Genomic DNA, 13,540 nt, shown 5'->3' on the forward strand with positions numbered 1-13,540 from the left:
AAAAAAAAAAAAAAAAAAAAAAAAGGCCGGGGGGAAAAGTCAAGGATGTAGAAGAAGGGAAATGAACACACATAGAATAAATCTAAGTAGGAGTTACTGATTCCCGCAAAGGGATATGCAGAGCCAAGCCAAGTTTTCTCTCTGCTGCCTTTGTCTTTGCAGCCATCTACGAGCAATCCTGTGAGGTGTACAGGCACCAGGGGAACACAGCTGGCTTCTTCTACATCGACTCAGATGGCAGCGGCCCACTGGGACCTCTCCAGGTGTACTGCAACATCACTGGTAAGGTTGCAGTAGCCCTACTCACACTTAACTACTCCACTTCATGGTAGGAAGCAAACAGAAATTCCCTGGAGAGGGATACCTATGTGAATAAAACCTTGAAAGACCAACTGGTCTCCTTTGGGGAGGAAACGGTATTCTAGTGAGTAATGCAAATATGCAGCTAGGTTAATTTTCATGAGACAGACAAAAGAAAACTTGTTAATGGTCTTGATAATGTTTCATGGAAGCAAGAATTCATTATCGGTGGTTTTCTTTAGGGCCTCCAAGGGCATTTTCTCTCTTGCAACTCAAAAACAGAAAGAAAAGGTAAACAAGCAAACAAACAAAACTCCAAATCAATGGGAAGCCCTGAGTCAGGAAGCTGGAGAGCTTGATTCCAGTCTGGCCCCAAGGAATGCATGACCCTTAGGTGAATACTATAGTCTCTCTGAGCTTTATCAGTGAAATGGGAGTAATAGTGCCTACCCCTCGAGCTGTGAGGATTAAATACAATCATGTGTTTTGGAGCAGCTAGCCAGACTGGTTGTTCTTAGATGTCTAACCAAAACAAAACAAAAAGGTGAGCTTTTTCATTTTCTCTGGAAATCTCTTGACAGCTTACAACCTATTTCTTAAATGCGGAAGGACACGGTAAGAGGCAGTCATTACAGGGGCTTAGAAACGGCATTTGATCCTTAATTTACCATGAAATATATTTCCACAAAACCAAATCTTGAAGTAATCATTATTTAAAAAATCCAGCTATGCAGCCAGGTGCGGTGGCTCACGCCTGTAACCCCAGCACTTTGGGAGGCCGAGGCGGGCAAATCACGAGGTCAGGAGATCAAGACCATCCTGGCCAACGTGGTGAAACTCCATCTCTACTAAAAATACAAAAATTAGCTGAGTGCGGTGGCGTGTGACCGTAATCCCAGCTACTCCCGAGGCTGAGGCACGAAACTCACTTGAACCCGGGAGGCGGAGCTTGCCGTGAACCTAGATCGCGCCACTGCACTCCAGTCTGGCGACAGGGCGAGACTCCATCTCAAAAAAAGAAAAAAAGAAAAAAAGAAATCCAGCTATGCAAGCACTTCTACCGTGAGCATCATTAATTGGCACATACACATTTTTTTGTTTGTTTGTTTCAAGCACTGGTCTTCAGAGATGCCAGCTGCATCATGTAATGAAGCAGGAACGTAGGGGACTCTTTAGGCTCATTGAGCCCTCAGGCCTCAGGATTTTCTGCTACAAAGCCACCGGCAGACACTGTTTTGGATACAGAGGGTATGAAAAGTAAGACACAGTGGCGATTGTTCATGAGGCAGTAAAGTCAGGAACACTACCATGAGGTATCTCCAGCAGAAATGCAAGAAAACTATTGAAAGAAATGGTGAGGAAGGAAGCACGGTAATTTGCCCATCTGGATACAAAGTCCCATGCTGTCTGCATAGAAAATGCTGGTGACCTGGAATTGGGTGCCATGTCGTTGCATTTCCGTAATACTTTATCTCTCCAAAATGGTTGTATGGTAGCTGCTCTTCAAAAGCCCTATAACATAATTAGAAATTGTGTTCGTGTTGTCTTTTCATGGTTGTGGTAACCTATAGTGTTCAACAACCTGGTCAAAAACTAGGCTTCTCAGCGAGTCTTAGTTATTTTTAAAATGCAATTGACATATGGACTCTTGCTAAAAAGGCAGATTTTCCAGCCCCAGAAATTCCAATTCAGTAAATGCACTTTTACTGAGTTTTTCAAGTGATTCTGATGCAAATTGTCCCTGGTCCACTTTTCCAAAAAACAGGGAAAGTAATTTGGCTGCAGAATAAGGCAAAAGAGATAAATGTCCGCTGCTGAGTGGCCAGGTGTGACTTGTAATAATAAGAGTGGTATAATGGACAGCAATTACTGTGCTTCCACTCTGGGAATTGAGCTGGAAGTTTACAAATACTGTCTCTTTTCATCCTCACAACAAAAATCAGAGGCAGACATTTTTTATCTCCATCTAACATAGAAGGAAAGAGAATATGAGCATTTCATGACTGGCTCAAGGTAATAAATTCTGTGACTAACAGTCCAGACGTAGGAAGCAGGCAGAGCCTTCTGGTTCAATCATAATCCACATCACCAAAATGTTAATTGGATACGTTGTATTATATATATTTTGTTTTTAAAGTGTTGCTTTATTTTTAGAAAATTTTGTAACAAAAGTCATCAATGTTAATTGGAGAAATTTTGAGGGAAAAAGGATGAAGGAAATATTAAAGTCAACTGTAATCCACAATCCAGAGATTGCCATTGTTATTAAATTATTAGAATTTCTTCAAGACATTTTAAAATGAATGCTTGCGTGTTTGTGCTATGAACTTACATGTTACATATATACATACCGACACATAGAAATATACATATACATTTAAATTATAAATTTTAATTTTAATGTGTGATGTAGATTTTCCCTATTAAAATATATTTTGAAATTAAGATAAATATAGCTTAGAAATGTTAAACTCTTCAAAATAATGGAAGGGGCCGGGCGCGGTGGCTCAAGCCTGTAATCCCAGCACTTTGGGAGGCCGAGACGGGCGGATCACGAGGTCAGGAGATCGAGACCATCCTGGCTAATACGGTGAAACCCCGTCTCTACTAAAAAAAAAAATACAAAAAAAACTAGCCGGGCGAGGTGGCGGGCGCCTGTAGTCCCAGCTACTCGGGAGGCTGAGGCAGGAGAATGGCGTGAACCTGGGAGGCGGAGCTTGCAGTGAGCTGAGATCCGGCCACTGCACTCCAGCCTGGGCGGTAGAGCGAGACTCTGTCTCAAAAAAAAAAAAAAAAAAATGCAAGGACAAGGACATAGAGAGCCTGATTGATACTCAGGTTTCATTTACATGAAACTCTCTTCCTCACCATCCAACAGCCTTCTCTCAGGGTTTATGTTTGATCATTTGTCCAATAATGACTAAAGGTGAATAGTGTACTTGTATGTAAAGATCACTGTTTTGCTGATGTGATCCTGAAGAAATCATAGCCTCTGAATTGTGTCCCGAGTTGATCAGCTTGGTGTGCATGGTGGGGTATTTCTTTTGAATATGGTTTTTTGGGGTCGTATTCAGCTGCACGATGTATAAGTTTCTGTTTTTGTTTTCTAAAATACCTGCAAAAATAAAAGCAGGCCAGGCATAGTGGTTCACACCTATAATCCCAACACTTTGGGAGGCCAAGGCAGGAGGATCATTTGAGGTCAGGAGTTCGAGACCAGCCTGGCCAACATGGTGAAAACCCATCTCTACTAAAAATACAAAAATTAGCTGGGTATGGTGGCGCACGCATGTAGTCCCAGCTACTTGGAGGCTGAGGCAGGAGAATCACATGAACCTGAGAGGCAGAGATTGCAGTGAGCCGAGATCGTGCCATCCAGCCTGGGCGACAGAGTGAGACTCGTCTCAAATAAATAAACAAATACACAAATAAAAATAAAATAAAAGCAAAGCTCTGTGTCGGCTGAACTACACAACTCTCATATTTAAATGGAAAACAATTTTCTGATACATACATGTAATGGTGATCAAATATGCATCTTTCTATTTGAAAATTTTAAAAGTTGAATGTTGTTAAATGTGAGTGACTTATGACACTATAAAAAGTGTGACACAGTGGTCCAGGGAAGAGAGTCAGGAAGAAGGGAGAGAAGAAAGAGAAGGAAACTTCTGCTATCGTTAACACTGGGATCATCCCAGAATGGGAGTCCAGAGCACCAGAAGGCAGGAAAACCAAGCACTCTTTCTGCACCTTGTCCCTGTCAGCTCAGTTAAGTGCATGGGACCCAGGCCCACATCTGTAAAAATTAAGATCTGGGTCCTCTGGCTTCCACAGCCTTTCCTCATTGAGAATTCTCTGAGCTATTCTTTGAGGTTCCACAGAAAGAGACTTTTCTTCTGAGAAGTCTACAGATACTTGCAAATGGATGTCATGGGACTGAAGAGGGCAGGTTTCCATTGTAGAAAGCAATAGTACATTTGAGTCCCAGCTGTCTCTCTTACAGTGCACCCTGGGGAACGTGAGCTCCCCCTTCCTATAAGCAAAGTAGTCCCTAACCTGTCCTGGGAGATGTAAGTCTGTGCATCTCACGTGAACACAGGGCAGTCTTCAGGAGGGGAGTTCCCCAAATGCTCAACCAGCAACCACCCCATTTAATGTAAAGAGGCATAATCTCTGCTACAGGAAATTAACTGAAGGGAAGCAATTAAGCTTATTGATAAAGTGGACTGAATCTGGACCTCCACACACTTTTGACAGGGTGCCATCCTTGGAACTATGTTCTAAGTTGCTTCACAGCAGAGCTATCAGAAGGGAGATGGGGAGAGCACAATTTTTGGATGGAGAATTGAGTGAAGTGATGGATAAGGAAGTTAAAGAGTAAGTTTTCACAGGAACACACACTTGTCAGACTCTTAACAGTTTTTTAAAGTGATTTACAATAAGGTTCAGTCAACATAATTTTACTCAATATAAATTTGGGCATTGTGGGCATTGTGAAAGTGCTGTAGTTTTAATAGTGTGTCTATATTAGTTTCCTAGGGCTCTGTAACAAACTACATAACACTGGTTTTATTTCGCACCACTGCAATAAAGTGAGTATCACAATAAAGCAAGTCACATGAATTTTCTGGTTTCCAAATGTTACCGCAAAGGGGTCCTGATCCAGACCCCAAGAGAAAGTTCTTGGACTTCACTCAAGAAAGAATTTGGGGAGAGTCTATACAGTAAAGTTAAAGCAAGTTTATTAAGAGAGTAAAGGAATAAAGAATAGCTACTCCATAGGCAGAGCGGCCCCAGAGGTTGCTGGTTGGCCATTTTTATGGTTATTTATTGATTATATGCTAAACAATGAATCATGAGTTTTCCAGGAAAGTGGTGGGCAATTCCCAGGACTGAGGGTTTCTCCCCTTTTTAGACCATGTATGGTAACTTCCTGATGTCGCCATGACATTTGTAAACTGTCATGGCTCTGGGGGGAGTGTCTCTTAGCATGCTAAGGCATTATTATTAGTGTATAATGAGCAGTGAGGATGACCAGAGGTCAGTTTTGTTACCATCTTGGTTTTGGTGGTATTTGGCCAACTTCTTTACCGCGTGCTGTTTTATCAGCAAGGTCTTTGTGACCAGAACCTTGTGCCAACCTCCTGTCTTATCCTGTGACTAAGAAAGCCTTAACTTCCTGAGGATGCAGCCCAGTAGATCTCAGCCTTATTTTATCCAGTCCCTGTTCAAGACGGAGTCACTCTGGTTTAAATATCTCCGACACAAGTTCATATAAAAGTTATGTTTACACTACGTGGTAAACTATTAACTGTGCAATAACATTATATCAAAAAAAGTCTTTGTCTTCATTAAAAAAATACTTTACTGCTAAAAAATGCTAACAACCTTCTGAGCCTTCAGTGAGGCTTCAGAGACCCAATCATTTTTGCTGTTGGAGGAAAAAGATGTTAATGGCTGCTAACCAATCAGGATGGTCATTGCTGAAGGTTGGGGTGGCTGTGGCAATTTCTTAAAATAAGACTACAGTAAAGCATGTCACATAATTGACTATTTTTTGAAGGATTTCTCTGTAGTGTGTAATTTTGTTTGATAGCATTTCACCCACAGTATAACTTCTTTCAGAATTGAAGTCTGTCATTCCAAATTCTGCCACTGCTTTAGCAACTAAACTTGTGGAATATTCTAAATCTTTTGTTGTCATTTTAACAACGTTTATAGCCTCTTCACCAAGAGTAGAGTCCATCTCAAGAAGCCACTTTACTTGTTCATCCATAAGAAGCAACTCTTCATCTGTTACAATTTCGTCATAAGAATATAGCAATTCAGTCACATCTTCAGGTTCCACTTCTAATTCTAGTTCTCTCGCTATTTCCACCAAATCTGCAGTTACTTCCTCCACAGAAGTAATGAACTTCTCAAAATCATCCATGAGGACTGGAATCAACTTCTTCCAATCTCCTGTTTGATGTTTTGGCCTCTCCCATAAATCATGAATGTTCTTAATGAGATCTAGAATGGCAAATGCTTCCCGGAAGGTATTCAATTTACTTTGCCCAGACACATCGACGGAATTACTCTCTATAGCATTTGTAGACTTTTGAACTGTATTTCTTAAGACTAAAAAGCCAAACTTCCTCCTTGATCCATGGGCTGCAGAGTAAATGTTGTGATAGCAGGCATGAAAACAACATTAACCTTGTTGTAGATCTCCATCAGAGCTCTTGAGTGACCTGGCTCATTGTCCGTACGCAGTAATATTTTGAAAGAAATCTTTTTCTGTTGTTTATGAACAGGAGGTCTCAATGATGGGCTTAAAATATTCAGTAAACCATGCTGTCAACAGATGTGGTTCCATCCAGGCTTTAATATTCCATTTAGAGAGCACAGGCAGAGTAGATTTAGCATAATTCTTACGGACCCTAGGATTTTTAGAATGGCAAATGAGCCATTCTAAAAGCCATTCTCAATCCCTACCAAGAGATACAGCCTGTCCTTGGAAGCTTTAAAGATAGGCATTGTCTTCTCTTCTCTTCCCTCCCTCTGAAAGTCTTAGGTGGCACCTACTGCTTAGTGTAGCCACTTTCATCAATGATCTTTGTTATACCTTCTGGGTAACTTACTGCAACTTCCACATCAGCACTTGCTGCTTTGCCTTAAACTTTTATGTTACGAAGATGGCTTCTTTAATTAAACCTCATGAACTAGCCTCTGCTAGCTTCAGACTTTTCTTCTGCAGCTTCCTCACCCCTCTCAGCCTTCATAGAATTGAAGAGAGTTAGGGCCTTACTCTGGGTTAGGCTTTGGTTTAAGGGAATGTTGTGCCTGACTTGATCTTCTATTCAGACAGCTAAAATTTTCTCCACATCACCAAGAAGGCTGTTTTGCTTTCTTATCATTCATGTGTTCACTGAAGTACCGTTTTTAATTTTCTTCAAGAACTTTTCCTTTGCATTCACAACTTGGCTAACTTGCACAAGAGGCCTAGCTCTTTGTCTGTCTACACTTTCAACATACCTTCCTCATTAAGCTTAATCATTTCTAGCTTTTGATTTAAAATGAGAGATGTGCCACTCTTCCTTTCACTTGAATTCTTAGAGGTCGTCATAGGGTTACTGTTTGGCCTAATTTTAATATTGTTCCTTCTCTGGGAATAGGGAAGCCTAAGGAGAAGGAAAGAGACAGAAATCATTGGCTAGCAGAACAGTCATAACACACAATATTGGTCAATTAAGTTCATTGCCTTATATGGGTGCAGTTCATCATGCCCCGAAACAATTACAATAGTAACATTAGTGACCCCTTATCACAGATCACCATAGCAGATGTAATAAGAATAAACAAGTTTGAGATATTGCAATGGTGGATTGGTGGCTCTTGCCAATGTGCAGGCTCTAGGGATAAAATAATGATAATAATGTAGTATAATATGATGATGATGATGATAATAATAATAATAATAAATTACCAAAATATAACAGAGAGACATGAAATGAGCACACGATATTGGAAAAACGGTACGGATAGACTTGCTCAACATAGGGTTGCTACAAACCTTCATTTTCTTTTTTTTAATGAAATATCTGTGAAGCACAGTAAAGTGAAGTTCAATAAAACAAGGTATGCTTGAACTAGAGACTGGGTGACTTATAAAACAGAGGAATATTTTTGCACAGTTCTAGAGCCCAGAAATCCAAAGTCAAAGTACCTGCAGTGCCCCACGTCCTGTTGAACATGCAGGGGGAATCTTTTCTTGCCACTTCCTAGCTTTTGAGGTTTGCTCAGTCCTTGGCACTCCTTCACTTGCAGCCTCAGCGCTTTAATCTCTGCCTTCTGGAGATTGCTACGCTGCCTTCGTGTGATGTTGTCACGTGGCCTTCTCCTCCCATGTGCCTATGTGTCCATTTATTTTCTTCTTACAGGGATACGCTTCATGCTGAGTGACGCCCATCCTAATGGAGTATGACTTCATCTTAACTTGTTTACTTCTGTAAAGAATGTCTTTCCAGACAGGTTACATTCATAGGTACTGAGGGTTAGGACTTCAATATATCTTTCCGGTGACAAAATTCAACCCTTAATAGTATGATTTCAGTCTTCTTCACAGACTAATCAAGGAGATGACACAGCAGCAATTAAAGTATAAGGACAATGACAAGGTGTGTCTAGTGCTTGTGGGAGCTCACAGGAGGGACCCTAACCTGGCCTGGTGCGCAGTGTGAAGGCTACTGGGGAGCAGATAATGCCTCTGAAATCTAAATGGGAGTAGAAGCTGGTCAAGAGAAGAGCTGCAAGAAAGCATTTCCAGGAAGACAGAATGAAGAGCAGGAACAAAGGCCCAGCATCCCTAGAACCTGCATATTTGTAGAAGTCACCAACCCACTGAGCTGACTCAATAGATTAGAACCCAGAAAACCTCATAAAGCTGTGGCTGAATAGAAGAGAAAGGATCAAATTGACTTGAGCAGCAGCAAGCAAAGGCTGTTGAAGCTCTGTAATCTGAACTAGAGTTTCCCAGCACAAACATCTGCTGTCTCAGATTTAACAGAACAGAAAAGGAGGAATGGCTTTATCATAGAGAGTTCTTGAGCATATGAGACTATTTAACTTGCCCTGAAAAAAAAAAAGAAAAGAAAAGATGAGCAACAGTCTTAAGAGCTAGCAAAAAGATGTCCTCCTCACAGCATGCATGGACCTTAGCACTGACCCCATATCTTGAGAACAGTGGATCTCTCATATGGCTTGCTTAAATTAGGGACTGTTCATAAAGGTGTGAATATATAAAAGGAATTTATAGTGTAGGGACTGTAGCACAGAGATACTAACAGAGTGGGAAAATGGCACATGTTCAGAAGCTGTGCCTCTGGAGATCTGTGGCCTCCTATGTGGGAAGCAGCCAGCTCAATCCAATGATCACTTTGACCTCAGCCTCTCATTCCTCCTTCTAGGCTCCTTTCTATGCTCCCCACAGATGAAACCCAACTGGAATTGAGAATGCAGGAGTGCATACTGATAGAATGCTTTTAGTCAGCCTTCCTGTGCACAGAGAAGGCTGGAGATGTGTGGAAAGTGGAACTGGTGGAGCAAATGGAAGATATCCATATTGACCTGCTTACAGGACTGACCAAAAAGGTCGGGGGAAAGTGATTAAAATGCACAAGAATTAAGGATGGTGGTTAGGGCAGGGGCTGTAAGTGGACTTCACAAACCATGCAAATGAATGAAGCGTAGACTTGTTAAATCAATTTCAACCTGAACAAGAAAAGACCACTCTTTATGAGTTAAATAGCACTAAAGTTAGAATGAATGTAAGAAACACACTGAATAAGAGATTTAGGAAATGACCTGCCCCAAGATTTAATACAGGTACTCAGTTTATAAAGAACTTAGAAACAAGTAAACAAGTAAGATAAACTGTGACATGCTAAAACGTATTATTTTGTCGAAAGGTAGTTCTCGGCTTCATACCTCCATCCGATGATAAAAACCTGGAATGGATGCAGAGCATTTCAGCCAATGATGTAAGAGTTGGTGATCATCCTTCGCTGTACCAATCTAATTGGGTGGGTAGGGAAAGATGCATTTGAGACAACCAGCAGTCCACTAGGGACTAAGAATTGGATTTCTGGATGAAAATGCACATAAGGTGATCTTGCAGGATGGGTGAGATGTCATCAGGAAGCAAAGGAGTTCTTGGAACTGGGTCCCATATAAAAGAAAAGGTGAAAGAGCAGGTCACAGTAACTAACTGAAATCCATGAACACCTAAGTTGGCTGTATAGGAAGCTTGGGTTGATAAAACAGAAGAATTGGCTTCTAGGGTGGGACGATCTGCCCTTTGGGTGATGGTTAATTTTATGTATCAATTTGGCTGGAACATGGTACCTAATATGTGAACATACTATCCTGAATGTTTCCTGTAAAAGTGTTTTTGGATGAGACAAACATTTAAATCAGTGGACTTTAAGCAAAGCAGATTGCCCTCCATAATGGGGTTGGACCTCATTCAATCAGTTGAAGGCCTTAATAGAACAAACACTAAACTCTCCCAAATGAGGAGGAATTCTGAAAGCAGATGTCTCTGGTCTGGAACCTCAGCTACTTCCTGGGTCTCTTGTCTGCCAGCTTCCCCTGCAGATTTTGGGCATACTAAGCCTTCATAATCCAATTTCTTGAAATCGATCTTCTCTCTTTTTCTCATTCATATATATATATATATACACACACACACACATATACATACATATATACATGTATGTATACATATATGTGTGTATGTGTGTGTGTATATATATATGTGTGTATATAGAGAGAGCGTACACACACACACAGTTTAGTTTATTCAGGTAGTTCTGTTTCTGGACAACCTTGACACATCCATTTGGGTGCCTCAGGATGGGTTTAATGCCCCTACTCTGTGCTCTGCTCATGACATTACTCACACTGCATTATAATGCAGTGTTTACCTATGTGTCCCCATGGGGCTGTGAGCTCCTTGTTGGAAAATAAGGAACAGGGTGTGATGAATCTTTGGATCTACTTTTATACACACTTGAATGAGTCTGGTGTAAACTGAACTCTGAGAAATCACTGCCAAATTGAAGACTAATTTCTACCTTTCCCCTTTTTTTCTTTCCTGTTCCCATAATTTATCTTTGACTCAAGCCGTGTTCCATTAAATCAATAACAGTTTGGGACTTTGGAAACAGCCTCAGTGTTTAATCTTGACTGAGTTTGAGTCATTCCTACTCTTTGCAATGCCTTCTATAAGTCCAAGAGTAGAGAGTGCCCATCTGTTCTTCACTGCCTTCATGACTGTTTGTTGCTGCCCAACCTCGCTCCAAGTTGCTGTTTTCTTCAAACATAGAAATGACTAATGAGTAGAGATATGATTTGGAGTCACACTGGGGTTTAAATTCTAGCACATTCTAGCGGAATGGGCTTGGATAAATCATCTAGTATTTCTAGATCTTGGTTTTTCTAGTTGTATAGCCTTGGATAAATCATCTAACATTTCTAGATCTTGGTTTTCTTATCAGTAATGTGAAGACAATAAAAAAATTGGTGACATGTAAGATTGTGAGAGTTAGCATATACATATATATGCTACACACACACACACATAAATATGCAAAGTTTCCAGCCTCAAAAAGTAGATGGTCATTCAATATACTAATGTAATGTCATGGTGTGATTATTAATTGTGTCTCTAACCACTCTTATAGTTGACATAGTATGAATGATATTATATAGTCATTCTAGTCATGAAAGATAGCTATCACCTTTGCCAGTGATAGAAATAAAATCTTTACTTGTGTAGGCACCATGAGATTTCAGAGGCTTTTGGAGCCTGGAGAGAGCATTTCTTCTGGGACTCTTTCAATATTGATAAAACCGAATTATAAGAGTGAGGCACTCTGACAAGATTTTCTTTGCAACTTGACATTAAACTGATTCTACCCAGTTAACATTGTGCCTTTTTTAATGTTAGCAGGACACACTGTCAACATATTAAAAGATATTTTAGCTGTTTATTGTTTTTCCTTTGTACAGCATAATTGCATATTGATATGCAAAATTGTTTGTCTAGAATCAGCAAAAACACATTTATTTCTTATCTTGATGGATTCAATGCCAATTTCATGCATGTGGATCTGTAAGGCAATCATCAGGCATTACAAGGAATTTGCAAGGAACATTTAGTCAAATCTCTAAAGCGAAACTTATTTTCCATTCTCAAACAGCTCATAATCCATTTGCAAACCAACTTACAAGTCTCCATATCTTGTCACTCTGGCTATTATGATGCTCTGTTTCTCACTCCTTTGGCAGCAGCCTCTGTTTTCATTAAAACTCATCAAAGCATGCATAATAGAGTAGGTAGAAAGCTGCAATTGAGGTCTCACCAATATTTCTGCACATAATTGTGCAGTGTGATTGCAGTAATAGATTATCATCCCAGGTATTGACATAAAGAAAGAAATGTATCCATGTGGTCTGGCCTAAATTGTTAGCCTTGCTTCCTGAAGTTAGAGCGATGTCAGTGAATTTACCTGTGGGCTGCACCCGGGTCTGTCAGTTTAGGGGAAATGAGAGTCATCCATGACATAAAATGGGACCACTAGTTATGAAACATTTATTTCTCCCCAGCCTTCTTGGGATGTTGTTAATTGTGGCAGCTGTATCATATAGCAAAGTGAGTAGAATTTAGTTGATTACATGATTTGTATCTGTGATACAATTTGGCACTGGTATCTCCTTGCAGATTCCTATTTGAAAACACTCTACTTTCTTTTATTCTTCAACTTTTATTTTAAGTTCAGTACTACATGTGCATGATGTGGAGGTTTGTTACGTAGGTAAATGTGTGCCGTGATGGTTTGCTGCACAGATCACCCCATCACCTAGATATGAAGCCCAGCATCCATTAGCTATTCTTCCTGATGCTCTCCCTCCCCCAAACTCCCACCTTTAACAAGCTCCAGTGTGTGGTGTTCCCATTCCATGTGTCCATGTGTTCTCATCATTCAGTTCCCACTTGTAACTGAGAACATGTGGTGTTTGGTTTTTCTGTTCCTATGTTAGTTTGCTGAGGATGATGACTTCCACCTCCATCCATGTCCCTCCAAAGACATGATCTTATTAATTTTTATTGCTGCATAGTATTCCATGGTGCATATGAACTACATTTTCTTTATCCAGTCTATCATTGGTGGGCATTTTGGTTGATTCCATGTCTTTACTAATGTGGATAGTGTGGCAATGAACATACACATGCATGTATTTTTATAAAAGGATGATTTATATTCCTTTGGGTATATAACCAGTAATGAGATTGCTGGGTCAAATGGTATATCTGCCTCTAGGTCTTTGAGGAATTGCCACACTGTATTCCACAATGGTCGAACTAATTTACACTCCCACCAACAGTGTAAAAGCGTTCCTTTTTCTCCAAAATGTCATCAGCATCTGTTGTTGTTACTTTTTAATTGTAGCCATCCTGATTGGTGTGAGATGATATCTCATTGGAAAACACTCTATTTTCAAACCCCCCCCCCCACACACACACAAGTGTCAACTTCCATTACCCTACTTCAGGCTTATACAACAGCAAGCTGCATTCAAGTTCTGAAATTCGCTTTTTTATCACAAGTTGGGTAACCATCATTGCAAAAGTATTGTTACCACAAAGTTGTCATTTGATTACAGACTGTAAAATATTGTGTAGAATATCTACAGG

General features: G+C 40.3%; 1 protein-coding gene across 3 annotated transcripts in view; it reads left to right on the top strand.

The window, feature by feature from the left end:
- Positions 1-13,540, top strand: part of LOC108527216 (contactin-associated protein-like 5) — a 404,395-nt gene that overhangs the window by 196,319 nt on the left and 194,536 nt on the right. For all 3 annotated transcript variants that reach the window (XM_017868363.1, XM_017868364.1, XM_017868365.1), the window contains exon 9: positions 163-282. In XM_017868363.1, the coding sequence (XP_017723852.1) occupies positions 163-282 (120 nt within the window). The remainder of the gene's footprint in view (positions 1-162; positions 283-13,540) is intronic.

Source organism: Rhinopithecus bieti, unplaced genomic scaffold, assembly GCF_001698545.2.
Source record: "Rhinopithecus bieti isolate Rb0 unplaced genomic scaffold, ASM169854v2 scaffold_2453, whole genome shotgun sequence".
In the NCBI taxonomy this organism is placed as follows: Eukaryota; Metazoa; Chordata; class Mammalia; order Primates; family Cercopithecidae; genus Rhinopithecus; species Rhinopithecus bieti.